At 64.5% G+C, this 16,101-nt stretch overlaps 1 protein-coding gene and 1 pseudogene across 1 annotated transcript; one reads left to right on the forward strand and one right to left on the reverse strand.

The window, feature by feature from the left end:
* Positions 1 to 227: 227 nt before the first annotated feature.
* LOC119100419 (E3 ubiquitin-protein ligase hyd-like) lies at positions 228 to 12,959 on the forward strand (annotated as a pseudogene).
* LOC119100868 (carboxyl-terminal PDZ ligand of neuronal nitric oxide synthase protein) lies at positions 12,498 to 15,906 on the reverse strand. Its single transcript, XM_037224041.1, has 2 exons — positions 15,688 to 15,906; positions 12,498 to 13,416 (listed from the first exon to the last, which is right to left on the reverse strand). The coding sequence occupies exons 1-2, from the start codon at positions 15,904 to 15,906 to the stop codon at positions 13,192 to 13,194; spliced, it is 444 nt and encodes a 147-aa protein (XP_037079936.1). The 3' UTR covers positions 12,498 to 13,191.
* Between the last annotated feature and the right edge of the window lie 195 nt (positions 15,907 to 16,101).

A 16,101-nucleotide genomic window follows, 5' to 3' on the forward strand; every position in this document is an offset into this window, starting at 1 on the left:
GATGACACAGCATCCAAGTCGACCTTGCACAGTTGCTGGAGTCCCTGGTCGCGCTCCCGGCAGCACCTGACGTTGTCACGCATCCCTCCTCGACGGCTCGTCCGCAGCGGCGGCGGCGGCGTGGTGGCGAGGCGGCGGCGCAGGCGTCGGTCGGAGGCGTTGGCGCCGGCGCGGCCGCCGCCAGCTCCAGCGTCATGAGCTACGAGCCGACGTTCGAGTCGTACTCGGCCAGCCGCAGCAGACCATTCGCGACTTCATCCGCCGCTCGTCCAACATCGTCAGGAGCATCAGTGAGTCGCCGGCCGCGCTGGCCGCTGGCTCAGGCCACCGGCCCTCTTGGCGGCGAGCCGGCGCCGCAGCCGCTCCGACGCTGATGGCCGACAGCATCGCGCGGCCGGCTGCTGCCGGGCAGATGTCGGTATCAGTTCGGCTGCATAACTTTGGCAGTGTCCGTACTTCATGGAGGAGCCCATTCCGAACGTGTGTGCTTCAAAATGGCCGTTTTGTCGCTTTTCAGAGCTCGTTCTGTTTCCTTGCTCCTGGTCGTGCTGCATGCAGCTGTATGAACGAGAAAGGAATGTATCTGTTTGATCCAAATTCCAGCAGCCGGATGGCGACCCCAGTTTAAGGAACAGTATGTTGCCAGTAGCGGTGTATCCACGTATGGTAGTCGTTCTAGATGCATGACTGTCGAACAAGAGATGATAGCAGTCCAGTGAGTAGACGAGTGGGGAAGGTGTAGTGTTTTATGCTGTAGTGATGATGGGATGCTGTGGGAGGAATGCTCTATTGCATGCATGTTGTGACGTGGACCCGGCACCCCATGATGAGAAGAAAAACCACAGCAGGCATGTCGACGGCAGGTACCCCGTATTTACAAGTGCGCAGGTAGCGATGTGGATGGGTGGTATCCGCCGGGCGCGGTGTAGCGTCCGCAGCATCCGTCCGTGGCGGCACGGCAGCAAAATCAGCTGTCTGGCTGAGTCGTGACGGCGGCCGCTGCTGCAGTCGCTAGGGGCCGTCGCGAGGCCGTGTAGCACCATACAAACAGGCACCGCGCCGGCAGCTCAGCACGCGGTGGGGGGTGGGAGCGCGCGTGCGGACACTGCGCCTCAGCACCCCGGGGTGGGCGGTGACCGCGCCCGGCGCCGTGTCCGTGTGCCGGGCGCTGACGGCGCCTGTGGCGGCAGGCGCCGTGTCGGGCCAGGGCGGCCTGCTGGTGGCGACCGGTGGCGCCGAGCAGCACGACCCGGCCGGACTCGAGCGCGAGGAGGTCTACAGCGACGAGTTCCCGCAGCTGGGGCGCGCCGTCACGGCCGCTGACATGCCCTGGCCGCCGGAGCCCATCGACCCGCACAGCGGCGATGACGAGCCGGCCGGCGGCGGCGGCGGCGGCGGTGGCGGCGGCGGCAGCGGCGGGGGCGGCGGCGCCGGCGCCTCCACCTCCAGGCAGATCGGTCAGTGCGGCCGGTCGGCAGCCGGCACCGGCGATGTTAGCTTAGAGAGGCACGGTGGCTGTACGGCGGTGTTGTGTAGAGCTGACGGGTACACAGACGGCGGGCTGCATGATCTAGAAACCCGCGCGCTATGGAAACGCATGGTCCATGATTGTACCGCGAGATGCCGGAAAGGTCACGACCATGTATTGGTCATGATCAAGTATTGATTGGCCGGCCGCTGACATGCACTGGCCGTCATGATCAAGCATTGATCATGACCAAGACATGATCAAGTATTGGTAAATGACACTGGTGGCGAGGAACCTTCTGCAGTCCTACTTCCGACCGTTACAATCCGAATAGTGTGGTGCTGAGGCGACACGGCCGCCGTGGCGCTGCCGTCTGACCCCGCGCGTCCGCCAGGCCCCAGCATGCCGACCATCCTGACGGACCCGGGCGAGCGCAAGGCGAGCGCGCACAAGGCGCTGTGGCGCCTGTGCGAGAGCGCGGTGCTGGCGCCCTACCTGCGTCAGCTGCTGTGCGGCCGCGACGTGCAGGGCTACACGCCGTTCATGCAGGCGGTGTGCGGCCGCGCCTACCGCGCCGCCATCCAGCTGCTCGACACCGCCCAGCGCATCGCCAAGGTGAGCCGGCCGACGGGCCCCGCAGTCGGCGCGGGCACACCCGCCCGCGCAGCCGTGGGTTGGTGTTCAGGGTCGAATGAGACCCAACTTCGTTCGACTTTGTGTGACGAAGCAGAGCTTGTTGCCCGCAGGCTGGACTCACCGCCGAGGTACAGTTTCAGCTTAGTTGACGGCCTGCTGTCGTGCCCGTTTATCAGAACTGCAAAGGACACCTTTCGCGTCCCGTAGTATTGTTTTCCCTGCTAGGCCGACTCTTATCTCAGGTCGGTACGCTGGTCGGAACAAGCCATGCGTACTGTGAAGCTGGGACGAACCGCCCGTTGGGTTGCAAAACCACTCCATGAAACAATCGTTTGTGTTGCCGTCCACGACTGCAGCAGCTTTCCGCGTTGAAGTGCGAGCGCTTTTATTTGGAAAATCCACTGTTTTATGTTTGGCGACCTTGTAACGTAGCTAAGCTCATGACAGCGGGTCTGGCCGCGCTGCTGGCCCGAGCTCTCGCATCCCCTGATCCTCCACGCCACTGCTGCCGGCAGGAGCACTCGAGCGACGCTGAGGGTTACCAGCACGTACTGCAGTCGATGATATACCCGGCCGGTAGCTCCGCCGACGACAACCCTCTGTACGTGCTCTGCTGCAACGACACATGCAGCTTCACCTGGACGGGCGCCGAGCACGTGCACCAGGTGAGAGCCGGAGTCAGGAGAAGGCCGGAGGCGGGCGGAGAGGCGCTACCCCGTCGGAGGCGGCGCCGGGGCCGGCCGGACGCCTCGTCAGTCGGCACCACGATGTGGTGTTGTGCCATGTCCTAGCGTGACACCGCGACGTCATGTAAATGTGTGGTGCTGTTTTGGGGCGCTGTGATTGGCGGCGGAAAAGAAGCTAGCTTGGTTGTGGAACGGTGATGAACAGCGAGGCTTGTGTTAATGAGATGGTAGTGGTTTCAGAGTGTGCACCACGCGGACCTTTCCCGATGGTCGAAACGCTGCTGCATGCGATACATTACAGGTCAACGGTAGATACGACATAATCGCCACGTTCGCCGATTAAATCACAAACGCTTGTCCTGCTCCATTCGAATTAAACTGATGCTCACATGTGGTTCTGTTAAACACGATCACGCCCCGGGTCTTCCTCCGGTGCTGCGGAGGGGGCTGCGCCCGGCGGCCGAGCCGAGCTCGTTGCGCGTGGCGTGCCGCCGGTGCCCTGACTCTCGGTGCCGCTGCAGGATATCTTCGAGTGCCGCACCTGTGGTCTGGTGGGCTCGCTGCTGCTGCACCGAGTGCGCCCGCATCTGCCACAAAGGGCACGACTACAGGGTGAGTGCGTCGGGGAACAACACAACAGCGCAGCACGACCAATCAGCTGGCGGCGGGGACCGACGGTTCTCGCCTTATTGGGGGGTACAGCTCGGTGCTGCTGAAACATGGACAGTCAACGGACGGCCGCTGCTTGTATGTTGTGTTTATACGCGGGCTGTTGTAAATTACGGAGCTTTATCATCGGGTGTGTGCAACCAGTTGCAGTCATGTTTTTCGACTCACGTGGTGAAGTGCGCGTTGCTGATACAGTACTTGTGTGGCTTGTCCGTCATCGCTCAGTCCGCTCGGAAACTAAACGCACGCTGCGTCTTGGCAGACCAGCGCGACGCGCTGGGCGTGGCGGGACCTTTTGGCCACAAACGGCCAGTCGTTCATACCAATCGAATATAATGTGTTTGCTGCTTGTAGCTGGCATGCATTTTTTGTTGCATCGAAACACGAGGCGCTGGCGTCGATCAGCCCGTTCTGGGCCTGGGCCGGCTGCGCCGGGCGCCGCGACTCCGCCCCAGCGCGGCTGGTATGACCGCGCGCGCCGCGCACTGCGGACGCCACCGGCTGACGTACTCCCCCCCCCCCTCCCTCCCCCCCCGCCTGCGCCCGTGTCCAGGTTAAGAACACGTCACCGTCGGCGTACTGCGACTGCTGGGAGAAGTGCAAGTGCAAGACGCTGATCAGCGGAGACCAGGGGCCGCGCTGTGAGCTGCTCTGTCGCCTGGTGGACGAGACCGACCTGTCCAGCCACACCAACGCCCGGTACGTCAGCTGACCTGACCTGCCCCCCCCCCCCCTCACCAGTCCCGTCGCTCCGCATGCGCTTGGTAACTCGCCACGGCATCCGTACGGTACCGGACCATTATTCGTTTGTTGTTAATGTATTTGTTCTTCATTTATTCACGTTTCGTTCATTAATTCGAACCATTCAGTTTTATTCATTCTTTTTCGTTTATTTACGTATCATTCGTGCACTTGATCTATTTCTTTTTCATTTCTTTTTTTCCTCCATGTATTGTTGTTTCATTTGTTGGAGTGACGCAATAACGACGCTGATAGCGGGTTGCCGCCAAGATTCATAACAACCATAGTCATCGTCCAGGTGGTATTCCACATCGATATTACGGGTTGCCAGACGATTATTCGTGTTTTTTCCTCGATTGTTGCACTGTTAAGCATGTTGTGGCACATGGCTCGTGCCACGTTCCGTAGGTCTGGGAGGCTATGTGCCTTGATTACTGGAGGTGTTAAGTGAAACGTGCTGTCGTTGCCATTGTAACTTCCTGCTGCTTGTTGTGGCCGGTCAGACGGTGCTCGTGTCATTGTGCTGTCCTCGCGTGAGTCCGTGCTGGCCACCGTGACCTGAACCGTCTCCCGGTGCGGCCGGCAGAGGGGAGAACATCCTGCTGTTCCTGGTGCAGACGGTGGGCCGCCAGACCCAGGAGCAGAAGGTGTACCGTGCCCGCGGCCGCGCGCCGCCTCCTCCGTCCGCAAAACGGCCGAGCTCGGTATGCTGGTCGGGCCGCCTGAACGCCGGCCTCAGCTCGGGGAGCGCACCGGTACTGGGGGTGGGGAGGCAGAGCCGTCTGGGCAGCGCGAGCCGCTGAGCTCCGGCGGCGCTCCGGGCTCGGTGGCCCCGCTGCTGTCCGCGCGCTCCGCCGCCGTGATCTCACCCTATGCGCAGTTAAATGACAGTATATCATTTGCTTCACGGGCGACCGAAATAGCCGCTCGTTTGTCGCGGCGGCTGCCTGTCGGCTGCCAACTGCAGACTCGTATCGTGTCACGCCGTCGCGTGAGATCGCGACGGGCGGCTGGCTCGGACGCGGCGGTGACGTGTGCCGCCGCCGCTGCAGACCTGGAGAGGCCCGACCACGACCTGGAGCCGCCGCGGTTCGCCCGGCGCGCGCTCGGCACCCTGCTCAAGGACTGGCCGGCCGCCAGCGCCATGATCAACACAGGTCCGTACGCCGTGTGGGGCCGCCGCCGGCCTCGCCACAACGGTGGTCGGCCTGTGGGCCGTGTTTGTCGCGTGGGTGCGGGGCGACCGAGGGGTTGTATTCGTGCTGCGTCGCAGGCCGGCCTCGCTGGACCGTGCTCGTCACAGCGCCTCGCTCGCAGTTTGTCGGTGAGACCCTGACGCGGTCTCCGGCACGTTGGCCGCCCAGCGGCCGTGATGGTCGACGCCGGCCGAGCGCCGCTGACGTGTGGTGCCGGCCGTGTGGCAGGTAGCAGCAGCGCAGCCAGCACGGCGGCCGCCGGTCAGCTGGGGCAGACGGCACCACGCTGCTCGACAAGTTCGTCCACTGCCTGCTCGTGAAGTGCTCCGTGGAGGTACGTTGGAGCGGCGCCGGCGCGAGCAGACGGGACTCGCCGGCCGCAGTCGCTCCGGCTGGCACTGACGAACGTCTCGCGGTCATTCGCTCACTGATTAATGTTCACTGTTCTCAATGTACAACTTACAGCTGCTCTGTCGCAACTACCCCTTGTTGGTCCTTCCACTACCACTTGATGAATATGATTTGTCCGAACCAACGAAATAGCCGGTTAACGTCCCGTTTCCCGAACAGCAAGTGGTTGACAAAGCCACTCTGGAAGTGCCAGCACAAAAATTCGATGCTTTGCTTATGGATATATCGGTAGATCCGTGCGTTCATGTGATGTCCTTTATTCGGCGCATGCCGAATTAAAAGCAACATCTGAACGAATTGCACACTCCGGTACAAGTACGTAAAAGCCCAATCAACACAAAAGGAGAGCGATAAAAGCTGAGCATTAAGCTGGCAAACGTACCAGCAGAAAAAACTGGCCTCACATCCTGCCTCGTGCTCGCCGTCGTGTGCCTACCTGGAGCAGCGACCTGGCTGCTGAGCCCCGCACCCCCGCCCTGACCCGGCGCTGTCCTGTGTCGCGTCAGATGCTGAACGTGCTGCTGACGGACGCTGATCCGCGAGATGCGCAGCCAGCCGGAGGTGGCGACGGCCGTGGCGCGTCGCTTCGTCCGCTCCGTCGCCAGGATCTTCGTCATCCTCAGCGTGGAGACGCCCCCCAGCGGCGTCAAGAAGAAGAGGTGGGTGCTGAGACCTGAAGCCACTGTTCATGTCGGCTGCTAAATTGCTAGTGTTTTGCGTTGCACATGATGGGTTGTCATGTGCTCTGCTGCCTTCGTCACTATCTCGCCATCTGCTCGTCGATCAGTGAACCAGGCTGCTGCTTTCTTATGTCGTCATGGGGTCTTCGGTACTTTTTTCCATTTGCCTTATGTAATCGCATTGCAAACGATCGGCTGCCTGGGCCGCCCGGCTGTGTGGTTGTGCCGACTGACGAGTGCCGCTGTCGCTGACGGGCGTCCCTTTGGCCGGCAGCTCTGGCACCAGTACGATCCAGCGATGTCGGCTGGTGTTCCACAGTCTGCTGACGCCGGCTGTCGAGGAGCTCTGCCAGACGGCCATCAGTTTGATCCGCGCCTGTGCGCATGGGCGTGGCGCGGCCGACGGCGCCCTTCCAGCTGGCGCAGAGCGGGCAGGAGGCGCTGCACGGCTCCGAGGAGCTGTTCGCCGTAGACCCGATCGTGGCCAGCGCGCCGGCCGGCGGCGCGGCAGCGGCGGCGGCGCGCGCGCGCAGCCCGCCGCCGGCGCTGCCGCCGCGCGCCGCCGCCGGCCCCGCCGCCCACCGGCGCCGGCTCGGCCGCGGCCGGCGCCGCCGCCGCCGCCGCCGCCATGTACCAGCTCTCGCGCGAGGAGCAGGAGGAGCATGACGGTCAGTAGCGGTCGGCGGCCCGGTTTTTAGAGGAGAGGCGACGTAGACAAGAACTGTGGGTGCTGGAACGTCCACTGTTTGGATGTTTTTTTTTAATTGAAATGCATGCTGTGCTCCGTAGCAGAATTGGCAGATGGTACCTAAAGTTTGGTACCCGAGCGTACTTTTGTGCTCAATTTTCATGGTAGGCAAATGCTGTATGTTAGCTGCTGCCAATACCAGCTAATTGGCTGAGAATACTGATCTGCCGAACGCCGTCCGTCGTTGGCATTGCGCATGATCACCGATTGTTAATCGCATTGGCCACGAGTATGTTGCTGGTCACCTGATGCTCGTCCATGGCACGCACCCGCGCGTGACCGTTGCTAGTCGTCGGTCGTCGGCCACGGCGCGTGACCGGACTGCCCGTGCCCGGCAGGCGGCGGCTCGGAGCTGGAGGAGGCGGCCGACCGGGCGGACCGCGAGGAAGGCGGCGGCGAGTCGGACATGGAGCTGGACCTGCTGGCCGAGACCGAGTCGGACTCGGACGACAACCAGTCGGCGCAGGACAACGTGTCGGGCGGGCCAGCAGAGCGTGCAGACGCGCGCCACTGCTGGCTCGGACGCCGCCCCTGGCCAGCATCGGCCTCTTCAGCGACGACCGCAGCGGCTCACCCTCCGAGGCTGAGGACGAGGAGGAGGACTCGGAGCAGGGCGAGACGGACGACCAGGAGACGGAGCTGTTCAGCGAGGACCAGCTGGAGCGGCGCGCGGCGGCCGGCGCGGGCGCCGCCGGCGCCGGAACCGCCAGCACGCGCGCCAACCTGACGCCGCAGAGCATGCAGTGGGCCATCCGGTCGCGCTCGCAGGAGGCGAGTTCGCGGCGTGACGGGCGGCGGCAGCAGCCTGGTGTACATCGACCCGAGCGCCAGCCGCCGCTTCACCACCAGCGCCGTGCCGTCGTCGGTGCAGACGAGCGTGCCCGAGCCGGTCACCATGGCGACGACGGCCTCGTGCCTGGCGCGCGCCTTCGCGCTGGTCGTGCGCCAGATAGCCGACCTGTTGAGCACGGCGCGCGAGCGCGGCCAGCCGGACGGCCTGCTGCCGCTGGGCGCGCTGAGCGCGCTGGGCGCCGACCTGCTGGCCGCCGACTGGCCGCGGCTGCAGCTCTACCTGGACCAGCACCTCCAGCCCACCTGGAGCTGGCTGCTGGCTGTCATGGACTCGACGGAGGCGCAGCTGCGTTTCGGCCAGTCGCTGTCTCGCGCCGACCCGACGGCGCCGGCCGCGCCGGCCGCCGGCGGGCCGGGCCCGGCGCGGAAGGAGCGCGGCCGCGCCGGCGTCACGTTCGCCGACCACCAGACGGCGCGCCGCGACTTCCTCACCTACTGCCTGTCGCTGATGCGCTCGCACAACGGCGAGCACGCCGAGGCGCTGCCCGTCATCGACATCGCCGCCCTGCGCCACGTGGCGTATGTATTCGACGCGCTGATCTACTACATGCGCTCGGGCTCGGAGGCCAAGGTGGGGCCCGAGTCGGCGGCCGACCGACTGCTCGACCTGGAGCCGGCCGACGAGACCGAGAACGACGACAACTCGGAGTCAGACGTGACCAATAACAACCCGGCGCCGATGGAGACGGACTCGGTGACGGACGACGACTCGCAGCTGTCGGCGGCTTCGGCGCCGGACAGCCGCGTGCGCCGCCACCCCTTCTTCCAGCGCTCGGACTCGACGCTGTTCGTGGGCGCGCCGCAGCCGGGACCCGTTCGCCGGCTCACTGTCCGAGGTGCTGCCGCTGGCCGAGCGGCCGCACCTGCTGCAGCCGACGGCGCGCCGCGAGGACCTGTTCGGCATCCCGCCGGCGGCGCCGAGTGCCGGCCCGCCCGGCCGCGCCCACCCGCTGCAGGGCGTGCCCACGCACCTGGGGCTGGCCTCGCCGTCAGGCGAGCTGGCCGCTGGCGGCGCCAGCTTCAGGCCAAGCGCCGGCGCCGGCGGCGCGCGCACCGCCTTCTCGCCGCGCGCGCGCGCCGAGCCAGAGCTGCTCAACGAGGGCCTGGGCCACGTGGACCGGCTGCTGGAGGCGGGCCCGGCGGCGCTGCAGCCGCCGGCCGACGGCGACCAGCCGCAGAACCTGTCGACGCGGCCGGCCGAGGAGGGCGCGCCTCCGCAGCGGGCGCCCATCATCGTATCGCCCAAGAAAACCGGCCGACGGCGAGCGGCAACCGGTCAAGAGCGTCATCGTGCGCGTCGGCGCCATGATGGTGCACATCGACAAGGAGAGCGGCGCGGCGGCGGACGGCGCGCGGCCCGGCCCGTCCGGCCAGGCGGCGCCGGCGGAGACGGGCGGGTCCGGCGCGCCGGCCGCCGACGCCGGCGTCTCGCAGGACATGCTGCTCGGCCGCTGGCATCTGCTGCTCGATCTGTTCGCGCGCGTGTTTATCGATGACGTGGGCCTCGAGCAGGGCTCGGTCATCTCGGAGCTGGGTGGCTTCCCCGTTAAGGAATCCAAGTTCCGGCGCGAGATGGAGAAGTTGCGCACCTCGCAGCAGCGCGACATCGTCTTCAACAAGATGGAGCGCGAGCGCGCCCAGCTCATCACGCAGACGTTCAAGGAGCTGAACACGCAGTACAGCAACAACAGCCGGCGCAGCACGGTCTCGCACCCGCCGCTGGCCTTCAGCCGCGTCAAGGTCACCTTCAAGGACGAGCCGGGCGAGGGGACGGGCGTGGCGCGCAGCTTCTACACGGCCATCGCCGAGGCGCTGCTGCAGCCCAAGCCGCTGCCGAACTTGGAGAGCTGCCAGATCGTGCAGCTCGGCAAGACGTACGCCTTCTCGTCGTACCACCACAAGTACAAGAGCAGCCGCGAGTCATCGCAGCAGCGACTGGCGCGCGGCCGCGAGGGCCGGCGCACGCTCTCGTGCGACGCGCGTCCCTTCACGCCCGGCCAGCTGAGCGACGCGCGCTCCAACGATCACCTGTCGCCGCACCTGCAGCAGCTGGGCGCGCGTCTGTACCCGCGCGTGCGCGCGCTGCGCCCGCACCAGGCGCAGAAGGTGACCGGCATGCTGCTGGACCTGTCGCCGGCGCAGCTGCTGCTGCTGCTGGCGTCGGAGGAGACGCTGCGCCAGCGCGTCGAGGAGGCGGGTCGACATCCTGCACAGCCACAGCCGCGAGGCGGCCGCGTCCGAGTCGCTGCTCGGCGACAAGGCGCGCCCGAAGGCGGCGGCGCGCCAGGCGAGCGAGGAGGAGGCGACCGAGGAGCGCGACGCCTCGCCGCTGTTCTACTGCCCGGGCAAGCGCGGCTTTTACGCGCCCTGGCTCGGCCGCGCCACGCCCGAGCGCATCAACGCCTTCCGCAACGTGGGCCGCATCATGGGCTTGTGCCTGCTGCAGAACGAGCTGAGTCCGATCTCGATGTGCCGTCATGTGTACAAATACCTGCTGGGCCGGCCGGTGCGCTTCCACGACCTGGCCTTCTTCGACCCGGCCATCTACGAGTCGCTCCGGCAGCTGGTGGTCGACGCCGAGACCAAGGGCGACAAGGATGGACTCTTCTCGGCACTTGATCTCACGTTCAGGTCGGCAGACGGGCGGCTTAGTGGCTGTTGATGGTTGGGGACGGGTAGGCTGGCATCTAACCGTCGAATTCGTCAACCTGTGTGCGACTTAATTCAGTTACAGCATAATGCAATCACGTCAAAGGCCGAATATTGACAGACTGAAATGCTGGTGCAGCATAGCTGAGCAGGTGATGCGAATGATTCTCAATGCGTTTGGTTGTGTCCACTGACTAAGTAAGATTCTCAGAATGCATATCAGATTCCTGATGTTCGCCTTAAATGGAGCGGGTGCAGACTCTTGACTGTTCACGTAAACTCGGTCGCATGTCACCACCTGTGCCGTCGCCGCGTCGCTGCCGGCGTGGCCGTCGTCTTACCGAGCCTTGCTGACGGGCCCCGCAGCATTGACCTGTGTCCGGAGGAGGGCGGCTGCACGGTGGACCTGGTGCACCGCGGCGCCGAGATCGAGGTCACCTCGCAGAACGTCTACGACTACGTGCGCCGCTACGCCTTGCAGCGTATGGTCAAGTGCCAGCAGAAGGCGCTGGAGGTGAGGTGGCGCCGCCGGCCGCCGGACCGTGCGCCGCGCTCGGCGGTTGGGCGCAGCGCCACTCGTGTATGGTGTGTGGGATGCGTCGTGGCTGGCGCTGAAACTGACGGCAGCTGACAGAGAAGTGTGCCCTTAAGGCTAGCGGTGTCCGGTGGCCATAGATCTCACGTGTTTGGGCACTCTTGGCCCTGGTTTGGGGATGGCTGACTGGGCACCGCGTTGCCCTCTCCGTCGTCGATTTTGTTTTTTTCTGCCGGCTTGGCAGACTCCGTTGGGCCCGTGTCATCTACTCTCGCGCTGGACTGCCCGGCGTCGGTGCGGCACCCGGGCGGGGCTGACCGGTGGCTGGCTGACGCCCGCAGGCGCTGCGCTCGGGCCTGCTGGATGTGCTGCCGCAGTCGGTGCTGGACCCCGCTGACGGCCGAGGACCTCCGCCTGCTTGTCAACGGCGTCGAGGACATCTCGGTGCCGACGCTCATCTCCTACACCAGCTTCAACGACGAGAGCGGCGAGGCCGGCGAGCGGCTGGTGCGCTTCAAGCGCTGGCTGTGGCAGATTGTCGAGAAGATGACCAAGCCCGAGAAGCAGGACCTGGTGCGTACCAAACTTCCGCTTTGGCACGCGGGCGCCGGTGCATGGCGAACACTTGGTTCCCAATGGGCGGGGAGGGCCATGGTGACTTTGACGGTGTCTCAAATCGAGCAAGGGGAGGCGGTCAGCAGACTGGCGTGTAACGAGGTAGCATGCTCCATCCACTTGACGCAGAATGGACTGAAGCAGTTTCGTCCGAGGCGGGGGTAGTCCGTGTTACAGCGCCTTGCTCTATTGATACGGATCTTGCCATCCAAGTCTGCTTGTGTCGATTCACTCGCAACCTAACTTTATAGCACCCTCTCGCTCCATTTGACGGCGCAGGATGACTTGCCGCACGTTCTCACTCACCTGCTCGAACGCACTCTTGGCTGTTCCGGCCACTTGTGGGTTGCCGCCTATCTGCTCGCATGCACCACTGGCCGCGCCGGCGTCTGACCTGACCCCCCGGCGCCTCAGGTGTAATTCTGGACGGGCTCGCCGGCGCGCCTGCCAGCGAGGACGGCTTCCAGCCCATGCCGTCTGTGACGATCCGACCGGCCGACGACCACCACCTGCCGACGGCCACACCTGCATCTGCGCGCCTCTATGTGCCGCTCTACTCCAGCAAGCTGATCCTGCGCTCCAAGCTGCTGCTCGCCATCAAGACCAGAACTTTGGCTTCGTGTGAGCGCGCGCCATGCGGCGGCCGCGCGTCGGCCGCCGCCGCGCGCCGTCATTCCGACGTGCTCCGCTCTGTGTTGTCTCGTGCGCGTTGGTGTGTGTTCTGTGACCTCTGTGCGCGGCCGGCGTGACCGGCGCCGCCGTCGGCGCGCGGCGCGCCCGCCGCCCCGCCGTGCCCTCTGCGGTGGATGTTACTCGCGGTCGCGGTGTCACTCGTGTCTCAGGCCCTAAGAGCCTCGCCCCGGGCGAGCGAAATCGACGGCGGCAAACAATAGGACACTTTTCCGGTTATTATTTGTTTCACAACCTTCATATTAAAAACGGGAGCTGGACAGGCTACGTGAACGGGTTCTACGGCGGAGCGACGTGGAGGGCGCGAGGCCCGGTCGCGGGGCGCCGAAGGGACCACGGCAGGCGACGGGGACGGGGTCCGACACGACACGTCGGCCCGCTGACTAGCACTGGTCTTACGACTAAGGCACGTAGTCTGTACACGGGCGGGGCGCGCCCCGCCGACACACTTGATTCGCTGATCCAGAGGTACTCTGTTCGCCGGTGAGGCGCGCCTAGCACGGGCGTTTGTAGCGAGTCCCCAGGACCTGACGCGGCACACTGACGCTCGCGGCGGCCGCGCCCGCCTGGCGGCCGCCCGCTGCGCCGACCACTGCTGGGCCCGCGCGCGCGAGCCTACTTGCTGACGTGCCGGTTGACGGCCGGGCGGGCGGCGTGCGCGGCGCGCTCGCTGCCGGCGCGGGAGGCGCGCGGCAGGGTGGCGCCGGCCGGCGCGCTGTTCAGCCGCTCCAAGTCGCGGAGCAGTCGCACCGACGCCTCCTCAGCCGGCGACCGTTTGGCCTCGTCGGAGCTGAGACTGGTGGAGCTGGCCACCGGCGATGCGGCGTCGTCGCACGTCACCTGGAGGCCACGGCAGGGGAGAGGGCGCCGTCAGCTAGCAGGGCTCACCTGGGCCGGCGCGCTGTCAGACAGCTGACGGCGCGCCGGTCGGCCACCGTATAGGCTGACCCGCAAGACAATGCACAGACAGCTTGTCAGTCGGCCGCAATTCATCAGTTATGGCTGAAAAGATGATGGGGGAGGCACGTGACGCAGACTCAACACCTCCCGGCGCTAAATTGCGCATCATCTTACATCGAGTCGCTGCCGCGCGCCGCATGCTGACGCCAATGGGCAGATATCGGTAACTGAACCCGTCTGCCAACCCCGCCGGGAATCTCTTTTGCATGAGCACTCGGCGAGTCGGGCGGTGCCGGAAGGGGCCTCAAGGATGCTGACGTGATGGTCGAGGCTGCGCATGACGTCAGCGACTCGAGAAAATAAACAGGATTTGGCATCCCCAAGATAATTAAGAAAAAAGAAGACGAAGCATTGGGGAAATTGGACGGTTCCTAATGTTCAAATATTTGACGGGTGTGTCAACAGCTGCCGTTAGCGGGCCCCATCGTTCAAGCCGGCCCTGTGGGCTTGCCAAAACATTGAAGTGGCTGTCCGTAACATACATTTCGCTTCCAATGGTGTTTGAAGCAATGTACATCCTGCATACATGATACCGGATTGATTCGGCAGTAACACGCCTTCGATTGCAGTCTGGGGGTCTTGGTGGTTGAGACAGTTTACATTCTACATACCACAATATTGAATTGCTACGGCAGCATAACGGCCTTAACTGCGGTTAAGAGCGGGGGGGGGGGTCTTCTTCATCGACGGGCTGGCCGGACCTGAAGCTGGTTCACAGTGCAAGTGCGAACCCAACGGTGTCATGCTAACGCAACCGAATCGTTCCACACACACCAATAATCCCCCCCCCCCAAAAAAAGAGTTATGACTAGCATTCCAAATCAGCCGAGCTTTCAGGGCAGCTCCATCTCTGCCCGGGGAGTCGCTGAGCCCACCTCGACCGTGCCGCGGCCGGTCCAGCGACACCACTGCTGGTCAAGCTATGATCCCTACCGATCTAGCTATGATCCTTGTCGATCCGGCCATGATCCTTGCTGGTCCAGGTATGATTACTGCCGATCTAGCTATGGTTCCTTCTGATCCAGCCATGATCCCTGCTGATCGAGCCATGATCCTTGCCGGCCCAGCTATGATTCCTGCCAACCAAGCCATGATCCCTACCGACCCAACTGTCATCCCTACCGACCCAGCTATGATCCCTGCGGACCCAGCTATGAGCTCGGCCGACCCAGCCGTCACTCCTGCTGACCCAGCTATGATCCCTGCCGACCCAGCTATGATCCCTGCCGACCCAGCTATGAGCCCGGCGACCCCTCACTCCCTGCTGACCCAGCTATGATCCCTGCCGACCCAGCTATGAGCCCTACCCGCGCCTCGTCACCCTGCTGACCCAGCTATGATCCCTGCCGACCCTTATGATCCCCGCCACTCACCATGATCCCCGCCGACCCAGCTGTCACCCCTGCTGACCCAGCTATGATCCCCCGACCCAGCTATGATCCCTGCCGACCCAGCTATGATCCCCCGACCCAGCCTCCCTCCTCCTGACCCAGCTATGATCCCTGCCGACCCAGCCGTCACCCCTGCCGGTCTAGCAATGATTCCTGCCATCGCCATCCCTGCCGACTCAGCCGTCACCCCCCGCCCCAGCTGTCACCCCTACCGACCCAGCTATGATTCTTGCTGACCCGGCTGTCACCCTGCTGACCCAGCTGTCACCCCTACCGACCCAGCTATGACCCTGACAGCCCAGCTATGATCCCTACCAACCCAGCCATCACCCCTGTTGACCCAGCTATGATCCTTGCTGACCCAGCTGTCACTCCTGCTGACCCAGTTGTCATCCCTACCGACCCAGCTATGACCCCTGCCGACACAGCTATGATCTCTGCCGGCCCAGCCGTCACCCCTGCTGACATAGCTATGATCCCTACCAACCCAGCCATCACCCCTGTTGACCCAGCTATGATCCTTGCTGACCCAGCTGTCACTCCTGCTGACCCAGCTGTCATCCCTATCGACCCAGCTATGACCCCTGCCGACCAAGCTATGATCTCTGCCGGCCCAGCCGTCACCGCTGCCGGTCCAGCTATGATCACTGTCGACCCAGCCGTCACCCCTGCCAACCCAGCTACGATCTCTTCCGATCCAACCATCACCCCTGCCGACACAGCTATGGCCGCTGCCGACCCAACCGTCACCCCTGCCGACCTTGTCCCGGACGGCGTCGCGCTCCTCGATGACCTGCAGCTCGCCGACCAGCAGCTGCACGTGGTCGAGCAGCTCGCGGTTGTGCAGCAGCAGCTGGTGTGCGCGCGCCTGCGCCTCCAGCCGGGCGGCCGTCTCGGCCTGCAGCTGATCCCGCACCAGGTGCACCTGAGCCAGCGCCGCCTGCGTCTGCTGCTGCTGCTGCACCAGCCGCTCCCGCATCAGCTGCAGCACGGCCGCGGGGTCAGGTCACCGCGGCCCTGACGGCATCGGCTCGCGGGAGTGAACGATCGCTTGTTGACAGACGCAACTGGCGGCTGATTGATGCGTCTGACTGCAGCTGACAGGTCGGGGTAAGGCAGTGTGGGTGGGGTGTGATTGATGCCAGGTTAAAGGGCGCGCAGCTGACGGGCGGCC

Source organism: Pollicipes pollicipes, unplaced genomic scaffold (genome assembly GCF_011947565.3).
Source record: "Pollicipes pollicipes isolate AB1234 unplaced genomic scaffold, Ppol_2.1 Scaffold_4881;HRSCAF=5763_pilon_pilon_pilon, whole genome shotgun sequence".
Classification (NCBI taxonomy): Eukaryota; Metazoa; Arthropoda; class Thecostraca; order Pollicipedomorpha; family Pollicipedidae; genus Pollicipes; species Pollicipes pollicipes.

What these genes read in the sequence shown, in the direction of transcription:
- LOC119100868 (XM_037224041.1), bottom strand. Translation starts at nt 15,906, where the DNA reads ATGCGGGAGCGGCTGGTGCAGCAGCAGCAGCAGACGCAGGCGGCGCTG. An exon ending in GCGACGCCGTCCGGGACAAG is followed by an intron (nt 13,417 to 15,687) that starts GTCGGCAGGGGT and finishes CGTGGCCTCCAG; the next exon opens with GTGACGTGCGACGACGCCGC.